At 34.4% G+C, this 21947-nt stretch overlaps 1 protein-coding gene across 3 annotated transcripts in view; it reads right to left on the bottom strand.

Annotated features, from left to right (window-relative positions):
• Positions 1-21947, bottom strand: part of BDP1 (B double prime 1, subunit of RNA polymerase III transcription initiation factor IIIB) — an 84512-nt gene that overhangs the window by 43338 nt on the left and 19227 nt on the right. For all 3 annotated transcript variants that reach the window (XM_061189337.1, XM_061189339.1, XM_061189340.1), the window contains exons 8-18: positions 21870-21924; positions 19049-19192; positions 16596-16877; positions 15570-15717; positions 11275-11433; positions 8266-8425; positions 6504-6595; positions 5415-5610; positions 4357-4490; positions 1209-2253; positions 313-500 (exon numbers count right to left, since the gene is read on the bottom strand). In XM_061189337.1, the coding sequence (XP_061045320.1) occupies positions 313-500; positions 1209-2253; positions 4357-4490; positions 5415-5610; positions 6504-6595; positions 8266-8425; positions 11275-11433; positions 15570-15717; positions 16596-16877; positions 19049-19192; positions 21870-21924 (2603 nt within the window). The remainder of the gene's footprint in view (positions 1-312; positions 501-1208; positions 2254-4356; positions 4491-5414; positions 5611-6503; positions 6596-8265; positions 8426-11274; positions 11434-15569; positions 15718-16595; positions 16878-19048; positions 19193-21869; positions 21925-21947) is intronic.

Raw genomic sequence — 21947 nt, 5'->3', positions numbered from 1 at the left:
CTGAAAAACATGAGTGGTACAATCCAGGTATAAGCCTAGGAATTATATCATCTTCGCACAAAGAAAATACAGGTTTGTCACACCTGTACTGACTTAAAAGTATGTGTTGTACACAATTTTGTATGTTAGTAATTCTTACAATCTACTGTCAGAAGGACCTCAAATCTCTCCTAGTCTTCCCCAAACCAGCTTAAAATTTTCAACACTATGCTATAGATGATATGTCTTAAAACCTTATTTAGTTTAACATAATCTGCAAATATAACTTTATATGCTTTCTCTTTACAAGCACACAGACCTATATACTTGTACCTTAAATTAATATCTGAAAACTGCTCTGGAACATCTGGAGATCGCATCCTCTGGTCTTCTATTTTATCAAGCTCAGAAGTCTGTGAAGAAATGTTCAAATGACTCAACTGACTTGATATTTCCTTTTCAGAATTTCTTTTTTCTTCTACAGATACATGCACCACGGATTGTACTTCACTGCTAATGTCCTGGAAATAAATCAGCACATATAAAATATTCCTTAAGCATGTCATACATTTCAAACAAAAGCCTACATTCTTCACACTGTTTTTAAAAATGCAGAAGTTTGGGGGTTTTTAATTTTTAAGTAAAATAAAATTTAATTTACAAATGCTAAAACACAGAATTTGGAAAACTCTTCTTTCTATATTGCATATTATTATATGTTTTTTCCAAACTACAAATGCCATTACCTATCCAAAAAAAAGTTAGAAAACTAGAAAATGTTAGAATAGCTTCAACTTCAATTAACTGGAAACTTTTAATAAGATGAACTTTTAAAAGTGGAGTGAAGCGGGGTGGGACAGGAAATAAAGAGAAAAACTGATACAGATATGGTCAAAAGAAATAATTCCAGTGTATGTTCATGCTAGAATTAGCACAAATTCAGTCCAATCTCTTATATTCCTTTTATCTAAGAGCAACTTTAAACTGACATTAAGAACAGTAACTTTTCCACAATTATAAAATTTTTTCAATTATTAAAAAAAAAAAAAAGAATATATAATTTCTTTAAGGTCCTGAAACACAGAATGTAGGACTGGGAAAGACATTATGCTTTTAGAGACTTTAAATGTTGTTGGACTTAAGGGCAATAATCCTGGAATTATTTTGATTTTTTTTTCTCTGAAAAAGTATTCAAAAAAATATTTTTTAAAGGACAGAAAAATACATACTTTAATATTTAGTGAAGGCACAGCACTGCAGTCACCACTACCCCTCTGCAATGAATCTGTCTCAGTTTGTCTTGAGGTCCCAGTCTCCTCTGGTTCATTTTCCCTTAGAGAAATGTCTATTTTTCCAGTTCTTTCCAAATCTGCCACCTTTTCCTCAGAAGCACTGATCTCTTCTGATCCGCTTTTCCTCAAGGAAATTTCTCTTCCAGTTTCTTTCAAATCTGCCTCTGTTTCCTCAATGGCAGTCATCTTTCCTGATACCTTCTCCATCAGGGAAATGTCTCTTTTTCCAGTTTCTTCCAAATCAATCTCCCTTTCCCCTGTGGCACTGATCCCCACTAGTACATTTTCCCTTGGGGAAATTTCTATTCCAATTTTGTTCAAATCTGTCTCCATTTCATCATCTATAGTTTTGAGCCCTGAGGTCTTTTCTTGTGTAGGTATTTCTCTTCTTTCAGTTTCTTCTAAATCTGTCTCTACTTCCTCAGCGGCATCAATCATCTCTGGTATCTTCTCCCTCGGAGAAATTTCTCTTCCAGTTTCTTTCAAACCTGTCTTCACTTCACCAATAGTATCGCCCTCCTCCGGGGCATTTTCCTGTAGGGATATTTCTCTTCTTTCAGTCTCTTCCAAATCTGTCTCTCTTTCCTCAGTGGCATCAGTCACCTTTGTTATCTTCTCCCTTGGGAAAATCTCTCTTCCAGTCTCTCTCAAATCTGTCTCCATTTCCACAGTGACATCAATCATTTCTGGTATTTTCTCCCTGGTAGAGATATCTTTTCTTTCAGTTTCTTTTAAATCTGGCTCCATTTCCTTAGCAGTATTAGTCTCCCCAGGCACCTTTTCCCTTGGTGAGGTTTCCAATCTTGCAGTTTCTCTCAAAGCTGCTGTCGTCTCCTCGGAGGCAAGAACTTCCTTTGGTACCTCTTCTTCCTTTGAGAAAATTTCTCTTCTTCCAGTTCTTCTTCCTATATTTGGCTTTGGTTTCTGAAATCGAGTCTTTAGAATTTGAACTTGTTTATTTGCTTTATTATCCTCTTGAATACTATTTAAAAAAAAAAAAGACACACAATCAAATTGTAAACTAGACTGCCAACTGAAGAGATATGGTTGAGAAATCACTACTGAAAAACCAGGAACTCTCAAATTAAAAAAAAAAAAAAAAAAAATTAACGAAGCACCAGGAATCTCTAGGCAAAATTTAAAAATTAAAGTAGAGAAGAAATTCCATCCTTGGAAATTACAGTAAATTTTTTAAATAATTAAATATATTTATTATATAGAGACATATATAGAGAAATCTATCAATAAGGTCAATTAGAGTAGCAGCTAATCGGGCCTAAATAGTCTCTTTCTAATTGTCATCCACATCAACCTCGGCAAATACTGGCTGAGAAAGACTCTCCGAGTCCTCTACATTGGAGCTAGACCAATTTGTGTCTGCTACTCCTACCTTTTCGCTCTTACTCTCCTTTATCCAGACATATGTCTTGCTATAAGAGTTAAAGAACTCATTTATATGGCCAGAACTAACCAGGATCTCAAATAGCTGGGTGGAGGTATAATTTGAATAAGGTACATTCTCATGACTAAAAACTAGGTCTGCCCCTCCTCACTTTTTAAAAACAATTAAAAATGAGATTTCCTGTACAGTCACTTCTCTAAAAGCTTGTGATTTCATAATACAATGTGGGAATGAAAGAAAAGAGTAAATAAACAACAACGTTTCGCAGTCTGTTGAATGCTACTGGGCACACAACAATCACTATCTTGTATAAGCACCTTGTTCTTCAAAAAAGCAGCAGCATGCTCTGCTTTGTGCTTTATCATAATAATAAGAGTAAAACCAATAAAAATATACAAATGAATGAAAGAGCACTTAGTGACTGGTTAAGATTTTGACCTCTGAGGCCCTTTTCTTGTGTAGATATTTCTCTTCTTTCAGTTTCTTACATAGCATCTTGAACAGTTCAAAGTGTTTGAGACTGGGGAGGAGGGAAACTGCCTATTGGATATAAACAGGCATATGATTTGATAAAACACAGAATCTTAGAATTGTTTTTATGAATACTGGAGATTCAAAGGCCAGAAAGGCCACTGCCTTTGGAAAGGAAAGTTGTTGATATCAGACTGGATATTAGTTATGAACAATCCAGCAGGGTTCTAAAACCCAAAGGCCACCCAGGGAAACCTTGGTTTTCTACTAAGCCACATGAAAATGGAGTCTGACTTAAACTAAAAAAATACAAACAAAATATCCAAATTGTCAGATATCTGTAATTAATATTTGTATCAGAGATATGCAACAAGTAATGCAGTTGTACAGGCTTCTACCCAGAGTTTTTGTGGCAGAGAAGTAAAATAGGTTGGGGGTGTAGGGAAGGGGTACAAAGGAATAGAGAAAGAAGAGAGGAATAAAGGAATTTTTCTGTCTTCTAATAAAGATCCTTTGAGTAGTTCAGGAAACCTAGCTTTCACTCTCAGGTTAGGTAGTATTTAAACAGGCTCATACAGCTGTAATAAAGTATACAATAGGCCAGACTTTAAATGTAAAGATTGGTAAACTATAAATAATTGTTGAAACTAGATAGTAGGTACATGGGAGTCTGTTATTCTGTTCTCAGTACTTTTGTGCATTGAATATTCCCAAAAGGAAAAAAGTTTTTAAAGCACACTAATAATTCCGTTGATCTGGTTTAATATCCTGCAGAGGGGAAACAACAAATTCAGAGAGCTTTGGCTATGGGAAGTATGAGTTTTACTTAAAATTTACATAACCCTTAAATAAAGGTAATATGTGATCAATCTAATCCCAAAGAAACAAATATTAAGAAAGTAAGTAGCATTTTCACATCTGGATATAAACATGTAATTTACTATGCATGTGAAGTGATAATACTATCCATGTTAACTCAAGGTCTAATTTGCAATGGGTAAATCAATTCATCAAAATACCAATAAGTGAGAAATCAACATGAAGGCAATGACATAAACTGCCTTGAAAGGTGAATTTACACTTGTAAATATTATGTAACTTGATATACAGATAACAAAATCAGTCTGATTTGCTATTTTTAAAAAATGATTAAGAATTTCTAAAACTTTACACATAATTCAAATATTATGTCATTAATAAGATGATGCTTACCTTAGACATTCATTAAGAGCCTTGGGCTCATCTGACTGCACATTTTGAAAAGAAGTATCTTTTTTTTCAGGTTGTGATGTGATGTCTTCACAATCAAAATTTTTACATGACTGATCTTCTATTTGTTCAGGAGTCTTAATAACAAACACATTTTTTAAAAAGTTTTAGGTCTCACAATGTAACACACATTTATAAAAGACTTCATTGAAAATTATGTACGACTTGAGTATAAGGAAAATGGTAAACATTTCAAAATTATAAAATGATATTCAAGGGGCACTCTTTTTTTTGGCAGGGGTGTGGGGTGGTGCCACGCTGTGTAGCTTGCAGAATCTTACCCGGGCCCCGTGCAGTGGAAGCACGGAGTCCTAACCACTGGACCACCAGGGAATTCCCTAAGCGGCACTTTTTAATGTTTGTTCTTTAGATATAGGAAATTTCACAAGCCACACCTTTTACCTCATCTCAAAGCCCCCATTCTTTTCCTCCTAATCAGAAAGCAAGTAACTGCTTCAGTCTGATCTGTTAAAATTATCCCTTGGGGTCTATCTTTCTAAATCTTTTTGATTATTATAATCACATTATAGACCCTGGGAATCATAACAGAAGAAATTCAAATCTCAAATCATGCCAACTCTTACTCTTATCACAAAGACAAGTTATTATGTAAATAATCTAAAATTTACCATCTTTGTTGTTGGAATATTTTAGTAGGGAGCTTTTAACATTTTATTTTGTTTAAGTCAGTATTAAAATTCATATACCTAGCTATATTTTCAGAAGGGAAGTATAATTCAAACACCTGCTGAGTGATGGGGGAAGGCAAGTCCAAACATGAGTAAGGTGAAAGCAGATGATTCATCATATAAATGCTTAAAATCCACAGAGCTGAGAGCTAAGTGCCTTCACAATTAGCAAAGCTGCTGGCTATGAGATTTGGGCATTAAATTTAAAGAACAATATACATAATTGTATACAGTATTGCTGTTTAAAAAGGGGGATGAAAGGAGGCTTATGTATTTGTTTAACAAAAAACTGGAGGGCATCAGAGTACTTACATCTCTATCAATACAGGACTCATTTTCATTCTTTTCTACACTGGCCCCAATTTTTTCCTGTGATGTAACAGTTTCTTTTCTTTCAGCAGCTTTACCTACATTTGGCTTTGGCCTTTGCAATAAGCCCCTCATTAGGCGTGCAGGTCTGAAAGCCTTTAGTTGATCATCTTCCTGCAGACAAATTTTTTCACTCAAACTAGAGTAATTACAAAGGAATAAAATCAACGGTTATTCTGAAGTCACATAATTACTTGTATATCACATACATGCTTGTTTTCAGTATTCTCTTCTCCCAGGTATAAATAAGTAAACCATTTGGAATACAAAATAATTCACAAGTGTCCTTAAGAACACCCTCAAAGATACACACACCTCTATATCTTAGCCCTCTAGAACAGACATAGTCCTAAAAGCATGACTATAAAAAAGCATTTTAAAATCAAATTGTCACCACAAAATTGGAAAAATCTATACCTGACAAGCATGGAATACTATTCCCCACTCAGGACACCATTGTGTACATACACCTCCAGGGCACTGGACACAGATTATGGAATAAACATACAGTCCAGAATCCACTGGTTCAGATTTATATTGGAGCAAGGCCTATTCTAGATCTCTACTCCAAGTTAAAGATTCCCCACCGCCCTTTTTTTCTGGTCACACCGCGCGGCATGCGAGATCTTAGTTCCCCAACCAGGGATCAAACCTGTGCCCCCGGCAGTAGCAGCACGGAGCACTAACCACTGGACCACTAGGGAATTCCCCTAAATATTCCCTTTGGAAACCCCTTGCTATAAATAAAATGATCCAGAAACATATATTTTAACCATTAATTTATCTAACAAGACTTTGTTAAAATCTTGTTAGTAAGTTGAGGGAGAAATGTAATTGCTCACCAGTGGATCCATACTATAATTTATTTCTACAATACCAAGCATAAAGAGCATTATTAAAATGTTTCAACAATCCCTATAGTTAAAAATGGACACTAGCTGAAAATAAAATGTAGACATTATTAAGTAGAAAATAAGTCATTACAATCATTCCTAAGAGTTACTATTTTTATTCTATTTCCTAAATACTTACTTAGATGCAGTGTCAGCTTCTGGATTCTCTTTCTCTTTATTCTCCATTCCAGAAATACCAAGTGCATTCATTTTATCCTTTTCCATATGATTCTACGAATTTAATTTTTTATATTTAATCTACTTAACATAAAGTTCAAACTTTGTAATAAATAAATAAATGGAAATTAAAACAATAAAGTTTCACTTTTTTGTACTCCTAATTATTAAAAGAGAGTTGTTAAAATCATAAAGGCAGATGAGAACCTTTTAAACATATAATCTCATACATCACTGATAGAAGCACAAATTGGTATTTCCTTTCTGGAAAGCCTTTTGCCAACATGAATCAAGAACTTTAATAATGTTCATACTCTTTGACCCAGTAATATCATTTCTAAGACTCTACTCTAAAAAAATATCTAGACAAAGATTTAAGTACAAGGATGTTCACTGGAACATTATGCAAAACAGCAAACACTGTAAACTGACAAAATATCCAATAATGAATAAACGGTTAAATAAATTCAGTTACACCCATTGATAGAATATTATGAAGTCACTAAAAACCATGTTTTCAAAAGATATTTAATGATATGGAAAAATATTTATGAAATGTTAAAATACCAGAGAAGGATACAAAAGCGAATTAATACTACTACTCAAGAATGTAAAAGAAAAGCTGGAAGGATATAGTCTAAAAGGTTGGTTGCATGTAGATAATAAAATTAACTTTTGTTTTAATTTTTACATGAATCTGTATTTTCCCAACCTTCTAGAATTTAAAAACATCTCATAAGATTATAATAATATAGTTATAGTTATATTATTAAGATAAAAAAGATTTCACATAAGAGGAAAAAAGACTAAAATTTTAAAAATTATTTTAGCAAAAATAAAACATTTTTAATAATATAATGCTGGCAAGGATATAAGGAAACAGGAACATTCATTTAATGCTTAAAGCAATGTAAATAGATTCTATTTTTTTTTTTTTTGGTCACGGGGCTTGTGGGATCTTAGTTTCCCAACCAGGGATCGAATCCGGGCCCAGGCAGTAAAAGCGTCCTAACAACTGGACCTCCAGGGAATTCCCAAGATTCCTTTTTTTGACTGTCAGTTTGACAATGCCTAACAAGAGCCAAAAAATATTTAAAATACTTTGGTGCATTAATCCCACCACCTCTGGAAATTTATTCTTTGCCTATTTACAAAATTGTTTGCTTTTATTTACAAGGGTTAAAAAAATGGAAACAACCTAAACATTAGAGAAATGGTTAGGTAAATTAATAATAATGTTAACCTGATGCAGCTATTAAAAAGATCAATTAACTCCAAGAAAGTGTAAATGGATAGTTTCAGAGAAAAAAGTTTTAAATGTTATATATGGCTAAACACTACAAAAATGTTTACTTCCATAAAAAGAGAAATAAAGTTTATGAAGGACAAACAGAGGAATATTCTGTGCATAGATAAGAGGGTTGTGGTTATAATTTTATTACAGTTGGTTTAAAAAATATTTTGAATAAATATTTTATATAAGTAAACAAAAGACATATTTGTTACTACTAAGGATGTTCAAAATGATATATCCTATATTCTAAAGAAAATGTATACAACATGAGACTAATAAGACAAATTTAATATTAATGTGTGAAGTTCTCATATCTTGGCTTTACTATTGGTAACATTACTTTGTAATTACAAGTTAAACATTTTTATTCCCAACTATTTAGAAAAAATACTTTATAATTTTAATTTCCATTAAGTCTCTTACTCCATACCTTTTCAACCGAAGTTTCTGTATGTAAACTCTTGTTCTCTGCATCTGTTTTCCCTTGTGAAAGAACTGATTTCTTCCCAACTGCCCTTGATAAATTGGGTTTAGGTCTCTGGAGTCGTCCTCTTGTCATCAGTTTAATACTTTCTGTTTGATCGGTTTCCCTAGAAAATTAACATTATTTAAATTGTACCAACATGCAGGCATATTCAAAAGAAATTCTGGAAAATTCTTTAAAAATCCATTCACAGCTAGAAAAGAACTCCTTTAAGCTTACTTACAATAAACGTAGCAAAGAAGACTGAACAAGAAGAGCAATGAAGGGTAACTAATTTGTTTTATCAGATGTTAAAAATATACTACTTAGCATCAATAATTAAAATATTGTGGTACTAACACACGAATAACAGATAAATGAAACACAAAAGAAAACTGAGATGATGACTCCAAAATACATGATTTTAGTATACAATAAAGTTGGCATTTCAAAATAGAATAAGATGACCACAAAAATAATATATTTCTTTAAATAAATGTTAAATTAACGGTGATGGGAAAACTAGTAATACTGGGGAATAAAATAAAATTAGCTCCATTCCTTGCACTGTACTCACAATGTATTCTAAATGGATCAAAGATTTAAGTGAAACCATAGAGAAAACATGAATGAATTCTTTTGTAACTTTGAGGTGGAGTAAGCCTTTCTAAAACTTGATTAAAAGATCAGGAGTCATAAAAGAAAAAAAAAAAAAGGAGAGAGATCTGACAACAAAAAAAATCAAAACCTTTTACATGGCCAAAACATATGTCAGAAGTCAAACTACAAACCAAGAAAACATGTTTTACAACTCATATCACAAGGCTAACCTCTCTAAAATGTAAAGACCTCCTACAGAACAATACCAGTAACTCATTAGAAAACTGGAAAAAGGATATGAACTCACAAAAAAACAAAATAAAAATAGGTTTTAAATGTGAATAGATGCTCAGCTTCACTCCCAATAAGAAATGTACAAATTAAAAGTGGAGCGAGCTGGACTTCCCTGGCAGTCCAGTGGTTAAGACGCCACGTTTCCAACGCAGTGGGTGCAGGTTCGATCCCTGGTCGGGGAACTAAGATCCCACATGCCGTGCAGCACGGCCAAAAAAGAAAAAAAAGACTGAAAAAAAAAAAGTAGAGCGAGCAAGCACAAATGTGAAAAGATATTAAGAATCGGAGAATCTATGGGGAATTATATACAGATGTTCATTGTTCTCTTGACTTTTCCTTAGGTTAGAAAATGTTTAAGTAAGCAACTGAAGGGAAAAAAAAAAAAATAGAATTACATACCCCTGTCAAAAAAGGAGGAGTGGGGTATATATACCATACTGTGATATTATTTTATTTTATAATCTATCAAGACCAGCAAAAATCCAAGTTTGATAACACTGTTGGTAGGGAGCCATTTCTTACATTGTTAGTGGGAATATAAACTAGAATAACTCCTATGGAGAGCGTTTTGGAAGTATCTATCAAAATCATAAATGTATAAATGTACACACACTCACATACAAATGTGTCCTTTGGGCTAGCAATTTCATTTTAGGAATTTTCCCTACAAATACACTGGCACAAAGGTGAAAGGATAGAGGTATAAGTTTCTAAGCATTGTTTGTAAAAACAACATATATAGCCATCAAGAGGGCACCGATAATATAAACTGTGATTCATCCATACAACAGAACACTATGCAACTATAAAAAGAATAAAGGTCTTTAAGTAAAGATATGAAGATATAAGATAAAATTACAAAATGGTATTATACTATGCTACCATTAGGGTTTTAAAAAGAGTAAAATATATATAAACTTTATGTATTTGTATTAGCTTTAATGTTTTTTTTTTCTTTTAAATCTCTGAAAGACTAAGAAATAAATAACACTGGTTACTTGTTAGGGTAAATGGGGACATGACAGGAGGGATACTTCACTCTATACCTTCTCACACTTTTGGACGTTTGAACCACAAGAATATATTGCCTATTCCAAAGACTAGTTTAAATTTTTATTTAAAAAAATAAGTTTGATTCTCTCGGACTTCCCTGGTGGCGCAGTGGTTAAGAATCCACCTGCCAATGCAGGGGACACAGGGTCCGAGCCCTGGTCTGGGAAGATCCCACGTGCCGCAGAGAAACTAAGCCCGTGCGCCACAACTACTGAGCCTGAGCTCTAGAGCCCGCGAGAAACAGCTACTGAGCCCGCGTGCCACAACTACTGAAGCCCACGCACCTAGAGCCCGTGCTCCGCAACAAGAGAAGCCACCACAATGAGAAGCCCGTGCGCTGTAAGGAAGAGTAGCCCTCGCTCGCTGCAACTAGAGAAAGCCCCGTGCGCATCAACGAAGACCCAATGCAGCCAAAAATAAATAAATAAATAATAAATTTAAAAATCATCTTTAAAAAAAAAAGTTTGATTCTCAATGTGACTATGCTTTACTGAAAATAAGAATTCATAAACTAAACAACTTTTAAGCCCATATGAGGAGCTATGAAGGAGATAAAAAGGAAGTCTGAACTTTTGAGATATCTTTTCAAAGGGAGATTCTTGTGGTGCTTTTATTGTTTTTAGTGAAGATATTAATTTAACCAGTATTTTCATACTAGAAAATATAATACATAATCTCTTTAAAGTCATCAATATCAAAATCTACTACTTTGACAACAGGTATGAAAAATAACTCAAACTAAGTAAAAGTTAAATCTCATAGCAAATATTTAGGCTTCCAAATTATTTTAGAATTTCATTGTAAGTTACCAGTTTGCTATAACTCGTATCACTAAGATAATCTTTCTATAATGAAATATAAAGTGAAAAACCTTAATGTCACTAAGACCACAGTACAATTACATATTAAATGGTCTACAGTCCTCTCCTAATCCCTAAAGGAAGCAACATTATTATCATTTTTTAAATGGTAATAAATTATCAAAATTTTGAAAACAAATTTTAAAATCCTACCATGTAAAATACTTACAGTGCCTTATCTTTTAGGTCACCATTTCCTTCTTCTGTACAACTACTCTCAGCATTATTCACCTCACACAATGCTCTAATCCCACCTTCTGATGAAGGCAAATCTGAAGTGCTTGATTCTGAAGTCTCATTTGCTACTGATATGGCATCTTGTTGACTACTACGGAAATGAAAATATATCAGGGGAAAAGAACCCTTAGTAATGCACATTTTATACTAATTATTTAAAAGATTTTAAAAAAATATACAAAGCCAAAACTCTGGAAGATGATCCTGCATATCACGGAATAATCAAAATGGATATTTTGGTTTCTCTATGATCCTCCTTGCACCATGTTATTAAAACACTGTATCTTAGGAGATAATAACAGTCACAAATGAACAGGGAAAGTGCTCAAGAAGTCACAAAATGAAAAACTCATAACTACATGGGGTTCACAAATCAAATGTATGTGTAAAATCATAGTTTAGGAATGATAGTTCCTATGATTCCTAAATCATAGTTTAGGAATCAATGTTTAGGAATTATCTTTCATTAAAATTTTGTATTGGCAGTCTTTGCTTTGCATGGTACTGTGTTACCCAAGAGCCATGGAAATCGAAGACACAGCTGCAACATGCACAAGTTGCAGTTAATGCTGTAGCGTGCAAGGAGAGGACTGCTGTATTAGGAAATACTTCAACTAACAATAATATAAATGATGACCATGTACTAACGAGCACTCAGTTTCAACACAAATTCACATTTAGCCATGCTTTGTTTTTTTGTTCTTTTTTTCTACTGGGTGTTTGTCTTTTCCCAGAGCTCTTTTTATATTATTTTTTGGTTAGATGTTACATATAAAACCTCCCAATCAATAGCTTGCCTTTTACTTTCTTCAAGGAGCCTTTTGTCAACAGAAGTAGTTAATTTTACTGCAGTTGAATTTATCAATTTCATCCTTTAAAGTTTGTGCTTTTTATGTCTTAAGAAATCCTTAACATCACAAAAATATTTTTCTACATTTTCTCCTAAAAGTTTTAAAGATTTGCTTTATATATGTAGTCTTTAATCTATGAGGAAGTTAGTGCATAGGGTAAAATAGGGATCTACTATTATCTTTTTCATATCTAAGCACCATTTAATGAATGGTTAATTCAATCTTTCCCACTAATTTCTAATGCTACCTCTGCCATCTAAATGATGCCTAAATTTCTCTTCCTAGATTCTACATCCAATTATCCTCTCAGTCAATTTGTTTGTCCTTTTCTAGTACCACACTAATTACTCTAGCTTTAGAATAAGTCTTAATACAGTTCCTCTCTAGAGTTGTTTTTCAAAATTGTCTTTACCATTCATGACCCTTTGCTCTTGTATATAACAATTTTAGAATCAGCTCACTGTTTTACAAAACCAACTGGTATTTTAACATTCATTAAAGGGTAGTTTTCCCCCCTAAAAAAAGTCATCAGTATTGTTTTGTGCATAGTCTATGAAATTAGTTGTGTCTCTGAGATCAGAATTTAGATGTCTGTCACCCAGCAAGTTAAGGGCCTGAGGTCTATGGCTTGGCTTCAAAGAAATTATTAATCTTCTGAATTGTATGAATAAATTGGCACAGGTGCATATAGGTATTTTTCTACATGAGAATAAATGGCTTTCATCAAAATTTTCAGAAGAGGGTACATGCTGACCAATGGAACAGAAAAGACCCACGCATACACAGTCAAATGATCTTTGACAGGGTGCCAAAACTACACAGTATGAAAAGGATAATCTCTTCAGCAAATGATGTTGGGAAAGCTAGATATCCATATGCAAAAAAAGAGAAACTGGACCTTTATCTTATACCATACACAAAAATCAACTCAAAATGGAATAAAGATTTAAAGGTGACACCTTTTATTTTTTTCTTTTTCAGCTATGCCACGTGGCTTGCAGGATCTTAGTTCCCCAACCAGGGATTGAACCCAGGCCCACCGCATTAAAGGTAACGCCTTAAAGTATAAAATTCCTAAAGGAAAACATGGGGGAAAGCTTCATAAGATTGGTATTGGTAATAATTTCTTGGACATGACACAAAAGGCACAGGCAGGAAAAGTAAAAATAGACAAGTGGGTCTATATCAAACCGAAAACCTTCTGTACAGCAAAGGAAACAATCAAGAGTCAAAAGGCAACCTGTGGAATGGGAGAAAAGATTTGTAAACCATATACTGGATAAGGGCTTAATATCCAAAATATAAAAGGAACTCCTAGAACTCAGTAACAGAAAAACAAATAACTCAATTAAAAAACTGGAAAAGGAATTGAATAGACATTTCTCCACAGAAGACATACAAATGGCCAACAAGTAACATTTAAAGATGCTCAAGGGACTTCCCTGGTGGCGCAGTGGTTAAGAATCTGCCTGCCAATGCAGGGGGCACGAGTTTGAGCCCTGGTCTGGGAAGATCCCACATGCCGTGGAGCAACTAAGCCCGTGCGCCACAACTACTGAGCCTGCGCTCTAGATCCCGCGAGCCACAACTACTGAGCCCGCGTGCCGCAGCTACTGAAGCCCACACGCCTAGGGCCCGTGCTCTACAACAAGAGAAGCCACTGCAATGAGAAGCCCGCGCACCACAACGAAGAGTAGCTCCCACTCGCCGCAACTAAAAAAAGCCCGCGTGCAGCAACGAAGACCCAACGTAGCCAAAAACAAATAAATAAATAAATAAATAATAAAATAAAATAAAGATGCTCAACATCACAATCATCAGGGAAATGCAAATCAAAACCACAGTGAGGTATCACCTCACACCTGTTAGGAACTGTTATATTACACTAACATTAATTTTTTAAAATATATATGTAATTAAAAATATGTATTAATTAAAATATATATATTAACTTTTTAGAAAAACAGAAAATAATAAATGCTGGCAAGAGTATGGAAAAACTGGAATTCTTATGAACTGTGGGTGGGAATGTAAAATGCGGCCACAATGAAAAACAGTATGGAGGCTCTTCAAAAAAAAATTTTTTTTTTTTTTTAGAGCAATGTTGCTGGTTTTTTTTTTTTTCGGTTTTTTTTAAAATTTATTTATTATTATTATTATTTTTTGGCTGTGTTGGGTCTTCATTTCTATGCGAGGGCTTTCTCTAGTTGTGGCAAGCGGGGGCCACTCTTCAACGAGGTGTGCGGGCCTCTCACTGTCGCGGCCTCTCTTGTTGTGGAGCACAGGCTCCAGACACGCAGGCTCAGTAGTTGTGGCTCACGAGCCCAGTTGCTCCATGGCATGTGGGATCTTCCCAGACCAGGGCTCGAACCCGTGTCCCCTGCATTGGCAGGCAGATTCTCAACCACTGCACCACCAGGGAAGCCCCCAAAAATTTAAAACAGAATTATCATATGATCCAGCAATTTCCCTTCTGGGTATTTATCCAGAAGAACTGAAAACAGGATCTCAAAGAAATATCTTCAGTTCCATGTTTATTGCAGCATTATTCATAATAGCCAAGAGATGGAAACAACCTAAATGTCCACTGACAGATAAATGAATAAACAAAATGTGCTATATACTTACAATGGAATATTATTCGACCATAAAAATGGGAATCCTTCATATGCTACAGCATGGATGAACTTTGAAAACATCATGCTAGGTGAAATAAGCCACTCATAGAAGGATAAATATTTATGATTCCACTTACATGAAGTATCTAAAGTAACCAAACTCATAGAAAGTAGAAGGGTGGTTACCAGGGGCTGGGGTAAGGAGGAAATAAAGAGTTACTGTTCAACAGATATAGAGTTTCAGTCATGCAAGATGAAAACGTTCTAGAGATTTGCTGTACAACAATGTGTTCATAGTTAACAACGCTGTACATTTTAAAACCTCGTAAGAAGAGCAGATCTCATGTTATGTGTTTTTTACCACAAGTAAAAAACAAACAAACAAACAAACAAAAAAACCTCAGCAGGATACATCACATTCAAATTGCTGAAAACCAAAAATCAAGAGAAAATCTTTACAGAAAATGATAAACCCATGCAAACATGAACCACAAGAAAGCTGTAGTGGCACAGCAATCATCAGAACAGAGAGCAATACCAGAATGATATCACACAAATGATAAAAGGGTGATTTCACCAAGAAGATACAACAATCCTAGATATGTACACACCTAACAAAAGAGCTTCAAAAGACATGAAGAAAAACGAACAGAACTGAAAAGAGAAATAAGCAAATTCGCAATTACAGGTGGAGATTTCCCACTCCTTTGGTAACTGATAGAAGATGTAGACAAAGTGAGTAAAGATACATAAAATACCTTGGTGAAACAGCAGGGTCAGTTCTTTTCTCAGCCTTTTCATTAGAGGATAGACCCACAATGTCATCTGTGTTCTGTACACAGGGAAGCTTTTGTTCCTTATTGCTTTCATCTTCATTTATCTCAGGACTTAAAGACAGGCATTTATCTATTAATACAAAATGCATATTATTATAAAAATGATAGCAAAAACATATATATTTAAAGCACAAAGGAATTTACATATAACACTGTAATGTAATGATTAAGAAATTATCCCAAAGTCCAATTTCTTAAAAGTTGAGCTTTTCTGCTTTATATGTAATGTCTTTACTAGTAAGCCACAAAGAGCGTATTATGATGCTTATAAATCACACTATGCTATCTATCAGGATTCACTTATTAAAATCTTATTGGTGAAGTTGAACCACATAAAACTTAAATTCTACAGAAAGGTTGTTCTGGTCTGCTACTATCTTTTTCTCCTCTCTTTACTTGGTTATCTGCTTTAAGTAATCTATATGGGAACTCTTAAAGAAAGAGACCGAGACTTCCCTAAACTCTTAGCTCTCATTCCCTAGTGACTCACAAGTGTCAAAATGTCTGTATTCTAGGGAGTTTTAAAAAAGAAAAATGAGAGGAATACTTATTCTAGTACCTTTTATACAAATTAAACAACTTATTTTGGGTTCATAGAGGTGCTCTGTAGAGGCAGAACATGAAAACCTGTGATTTATTAACAGACACAACACACATTTAATTATATGCACGTGACTTAGAATAATTGTTAATGTGAGTACATAGGAGGTAACACATCTCAGAGACAAACTTGAGAGAAAAATCTCCCCATCTCACTCTTTTTTTAATAAACGTTTTTTCTTTAAATTAAAAGTAAAAGGGTTTAACACAGTACCGAGAATACAGAACCAATTAACAAGCATTATTAGTTGCTACTATCCAGAAGAAAAGTAGTTAAGTTATACATCATATTAGTGTACATGTCTTCACAAGTAATATAGGGGCTATTAAAATATGTAATACACTTACCTTTGTGTTTCTCTCCTTTAGAAGAGCCTGGCTGAACAGTGGCATTTCCTGAAAGATTCACCTCTTGTTCACTACCTTCATCCTGATTCTTTCTTCTCCTTTTCTTTTGATTTATATCTTGTTCTAATGCATTCTGTTCTGAATCCTGTCCTGATAAAGTCAGAGACTGTTGTTCTTCTTCAACTGTCTGAGCATCCTTTTGAGATCCTTCTGTGTCTGAAATTCTAGTGCTCACAGACTCATCTGGATTATCATTCACTCTTTCACTGGCAACTTTTTTCACTTAAAGTAAGAGAAATTGTTATAAATATAAAAACAACCTACAGAAAAATTCTTAAAGGTGGAGAAGATAAATACTTAAGGATGTCTGAGTGAAAATTTAAAGACAACCTAAACTGTCCAATAGAGAATGACTAACTAAGTTATAATACATTTATGCTATAGAAATCCATGCAGCAAATAACAATGAGGTAGGTTTGTACGTAGTCATGTAAAAGATTTCAAAAAATATTGTTGCCTTAAAAAAAAATCAAGTTGCAGAACAATACACAGTATCTCCACACTTTTATTTTAAGAAAAACAATTACATATACTCTAAGACACATACACATATATAGGCATAGAAAAGAGTTTACTAACAATCATCCCTAAGAAAGCTGAAGACTTTGAGGGCAGGGTACAAGAGAGAGTTCAAGTATTTTATTTTCTGTATCCTTTGTTTTTCAATGAACAACCTTATTAACAAATATTTTTAAACAATTTCTAGTGTCTTTTTTGAAGGCACATTAATAGTTAACTATATCAAAAGATGAAAATAATGAATTGCATTTTAAAAAACAAAAATAATAAAATGTTATTTATTTTTATTCAAAAAAAGTCAAAACAAGATTTTAAAACTAAGAAAATATGCTGGATTTATTCTTTATCAAAATAATAATCAGCAATTTTTCATTTCTGAGACTTGTAACAAAGTACCTGAAAAGTTCTCACATTAAATAAGATACAGTGAGTTACTTATGCTATCACTGTAACATAATAACCACAAGATTAGTGATAGATTAATATATCTATTTTAATTTCCCAGGGCTATGTAAGTAAAAAAAATGACTAAAGAATGAAATAACTTTGCAGTTATCAATACTACTTTTAAAAAGATAGGGGCACTATGCTCTAGAAAAAGAAGTTCTATATTGGCTCTGTGCAGAAGGAGTTAACAAAGCAGGCCTCACTGCTCTCCTTTGAAAGGCCTGCTTAAAAGGTTGGCCCTTGGGCTGTGTCTGGAAACGCGGGTTTGGGGAGAGTTCCCACCAGCCTAACTGACAAAAGTGGCTCGCTACACCTAAATTGTTTAAACAAACAATGTGGTTTATGCTGAACAAATGCTTTCCTTTTGGGAGTTTTGAATTCTGGTACATGCCAGGAAGAAGGTGTCTACATGACCAACCTCTAATAAAAATCTTGGGTGCTGACTTTCTAACAAGCTTCCCTGGTAGACAGCTTTTTACATACCTCATTCCTACTTGTTGTTGGGGAATTAAGCACATCCTGTGTGACTCTACTGGAAGAGGACTCTTGGAAGCTTTACTTTTTTCCCTAGACTTTGACCTATGTGCCTTTCCCTTTGCCAATTTTGCTCTGTATACTTTCATTGTAATAAATCTCAGCTGTCTGTACAACTATATGCTGAATCCTGTGAGTCCTAGCAAATAATTGAACCTGGGGGTGCTCTTGGGGTCCCCTTACACAGGCTCTCACAGTCCTAGCTTGAGTCCTGCCTCTACCACTACTAACACTGTGAGATCTTAGGAAAAAATGACTCAGGATCTCTGAGGTTATTTCTGGGTTATTAAAACAAAAGGAAAGGGGCTGGAATGTATAACTAATATATAAGGTTCCCTGTAGTTCAAAGATTCTTTAAATTATGTGATTATAGCTAAACATTGTCCTCAGATCAGAATTCAAATAGTTAAGAAAATATAAGCCTAAAAATAGAAATACCCACATATAAACAATTTCCTACTTGGTACAAGTCAACATTAACCCTCAGAAATAAGATGTGCTCAAACAATACAGTTGAGTCACAAGCCCAAAGTATTAGAGTTCCATATTTTTTTTTTTTTTAGACTTTTGTGCCAGATTTGTTTTACAGAGAAAAATGATAATAAGTAACCAAACATGACACCCCAATATTCTGATACTCCTTTATTAGCTACAACTATGCCTTGATGCAAGAAAGATGTCAAATAGCCCAGCCATCCAATTATAAAATTTAAAAGGGAGCTGCTGTTTGGGGCCGGATAACTAGAAGATTGAAGAAAAATCAATTCCCTCCAATCGGATGTCCTGATGATCTCAACTACCTGAACTACATATGAACACCCTAAGACTTGAGGGACAATATTTCAAGTCTTTTATTATTAAGTAAAATAACACACTTCCTTTTAAATAAATACCTTTTACATTTTTCCGTGATTTAGAGGACTTCTTCTCCTTTGAAGTCTGATTTTTAACAGATTTTTGTTTTCTTTTCTCTTCTTCAGCAAGAACTTTCTGAAGCAAATGAGCAAAAAAATCGAAGTCAAAAGGGCGCTTTTCCTCTGTTTAAAAAAAAAAAGAAAAGAAACTTCAAGTTTTTATTTTAAAAAAAGGAAAAGAACTTTCAAGTTTTAATTTTTCTTAAGTATAACATCAAAAGCGAATGGGCTTAGCAGCAGAACGGACAAAAAACTCTAATCACTATAGTACAGCCACACAACGGAACACCACTGAGCAATAAAAAGGAACAAACTATATTAGTTTAAAAAATAAAAATAAAAAGAAGGAACTACTGATACAAGCAATAATATAGGTGAATCTCAAAAACATGCTGAGTGAAAGAAGCCAAACACGAAAGAGTATATACCATATGATTCTATGAATAAGACGTTCTAGAACAAGATAAACTAACCTATGATGATTCAAATGAAAATAGTAGTTTCCTGGGTCAGGATTAGGAGTGGAGATTGACTAGAAAGGGAAAGAAGTGGCCTCGCTGGAATGATGAAAATGTTCCATGGCTTGTTTTGTGTGGTGGTTACACAGGTGTACTCTTTGTCAAAACTCAAACTATAAATTGCACTGTCCATAATTATAAATATACTTTTTTAAAAGGCTAGGATGATTAAGAAGTCCTCAAAAGCCTATCCACCACTTTATGTCCTCACTTTATTACAACTCTTTCACTATTAACTCTTACTCTTCCAAATATCAGCAAAGAGGATAGTAAATGAATATTGATCAGGACCACTCTCACTAAATACCTATTAACAGTATTGTATCAGAAAGAGTAATCTATGAACAAACCAGAATGAATCCACTCCAGGAGTCAATCCTTGCCTCAGCTCTATGTCTACAAATACAGTGAATACAGGGAAAATGGTGCTCTATATACATAAGCTCCAAGATTGTTTTGATTACAAGATGATTACAAGATGGCCTCAGAAAAAGAGGTATATACCAAAACAAAAATAAATTAGCCTCAGGAAACTAAGCCCAAACCTGAGATTCTTGAAAGCCCTATTTTATTGTGGACCCAGCTTTTTATCTGTTCTGACCTTCCACGCAAATGATTCTGAAAAACACAGCACTAAAATAATCCATAAAGTTCTCAGAGGAATTAAAAATGTAAGTTCTAAAAAACACCATTTGGGTTTTTTTGTTTGTTTGTTTTAACAATTTCCACTACAAAGCAGCAAACTGAATTTTAAAGGTTCTATTATAATGGTTTTAACAATGGTTCCACACCCCATAAAGACTGTTTATAGATTTATGGACTCTTTTCTGATTATAATGTATTAAACATAACGAAAAGTTTCAAGACTACTTCTCTAAAATGGAGAGGGTTGAGGACTAAAATATTCCAGATCTTCCAGGAGCCATTCCTGGAAGTGGTTTTCCTGAGGACTCAATACCACATTGGTAAGGTATAGGGTCCACTCATCTACCTTTGTGTCTACTCATAAAATAAATGTACATGCTATACAATCTAAGTACCTCTCTTTAGAATTTTTTTCTAAGATTAGCACTATGGCAAATGAACATTGAATACACTTATTAATCATGAAATGTTGGTAATTATATTCCAAACAAAGAATAAAGGAACTACTTTAAATAGTACATTTAATTCTGTTTTTCTTTACAGATCCCTTGATGTAGTTCTCTGGACTTAAAAAGAAACAATGTTCATTTTAATGAGGCTATTAGTTAAAAGCTGAAAGGTATACATCATTTCTTCAAATCAGGTCTAAATTCAAAAGTCACCTCTTCAGGGGCTTCCCTGGTGGCACAGTGGTTAAGAATCTGCCTGCCAATGCAGGGGACACGGGTTCGAGCCCTGGCCCGGGAAGATCCCACATGCTGTGGAGCAGCTAAGCCCGTGCGCCACAACTACTGAGCCTGTGCTCTAGAGCCCACGAGCCACAACTACTGAGCCTGCAAGCCACAACTACTGAAGCCCGTGCGCCTAGAGCCCGTGCTCCGCAACAAGAGAAGCCACTGCAGTGAGACGCCCGCGCACCGCAACAAAGAGTAGCCCCCGCTCGCCGCAACTAGAGAAAAGCCGGTGCGCAGCATCGAAGACCCAAAGCAGCCAAAAATAAATAAAATAAATAAATTTATTAAAAAAAAAAAGTCACCTCTTCAGACAGAACTTCCCTTAATACCCAATCTAAACACCCACTCCCTAACCCCCTCTTTTTTCTTCTTAGAAATTAATCACTATCTGAAATTATCCTGCTTACCAATTATATTCCTCCCCCACCCAATTAGACTTAAGGCTCTAAAAGCAGGATTCCCATCTGCCCTGTTCACCATGATATCCTCAATGCCTACAACAGTGACTAGCACACAGCAGGTGGTCTGTATTACTGACTGAATGACAGACCACAGTAGGTAAGGAATCATCTATAGTGTAATATCTTCCAGAAACAATTAACTTCTTCTTCAATACAGTTCCCCCAGAATAAAGAGCACTTAGAAATAGTATCTTCAGTCCCCCTAATTTCTTGGACTCAGAACTCTGCTTACTTGCTTCTTGATGTTTTAGCTATTCCCTTGCCTATAGATCTGTATCAACCACCCGACCTGAACTGCTAAAGAGAAAAATTTCCAGTCTTACTCTTCCTATGACAATATAGGGATAAAACAAATCTAAAACACACTCGAACCGAAGACAAAACATTGGTCATTTTTTAGAATCTCCAAATGATTCCTTGTGAAAGAGGTCTTAATACTTACGGAATGCTTTGTCTATTCTCCATCCATTTGTTTTCTCCTCACGTTTAAATTTATTCTGTTAACAAAACAAAACAAAAA

Source organism: Eubalaena glacialis, chromosome 4 (assembly GCF_028564815.1).
Source record: "Eubalaena glacialis isolate mEubGla1 chromosome 4, mEubGla1.1.hap2.+ XY, whole genome shotgun sequence".
Taxonomy (NCBI): Eukaryota; Metazoa; Chordata; class Mammalia; order Artiodactyla; family Balaenidae; genus Eubalaena; species Eubalaena glacialis.
This window is presented reverse-complemented; position numbering and strand designations above follow the sequence as displayed.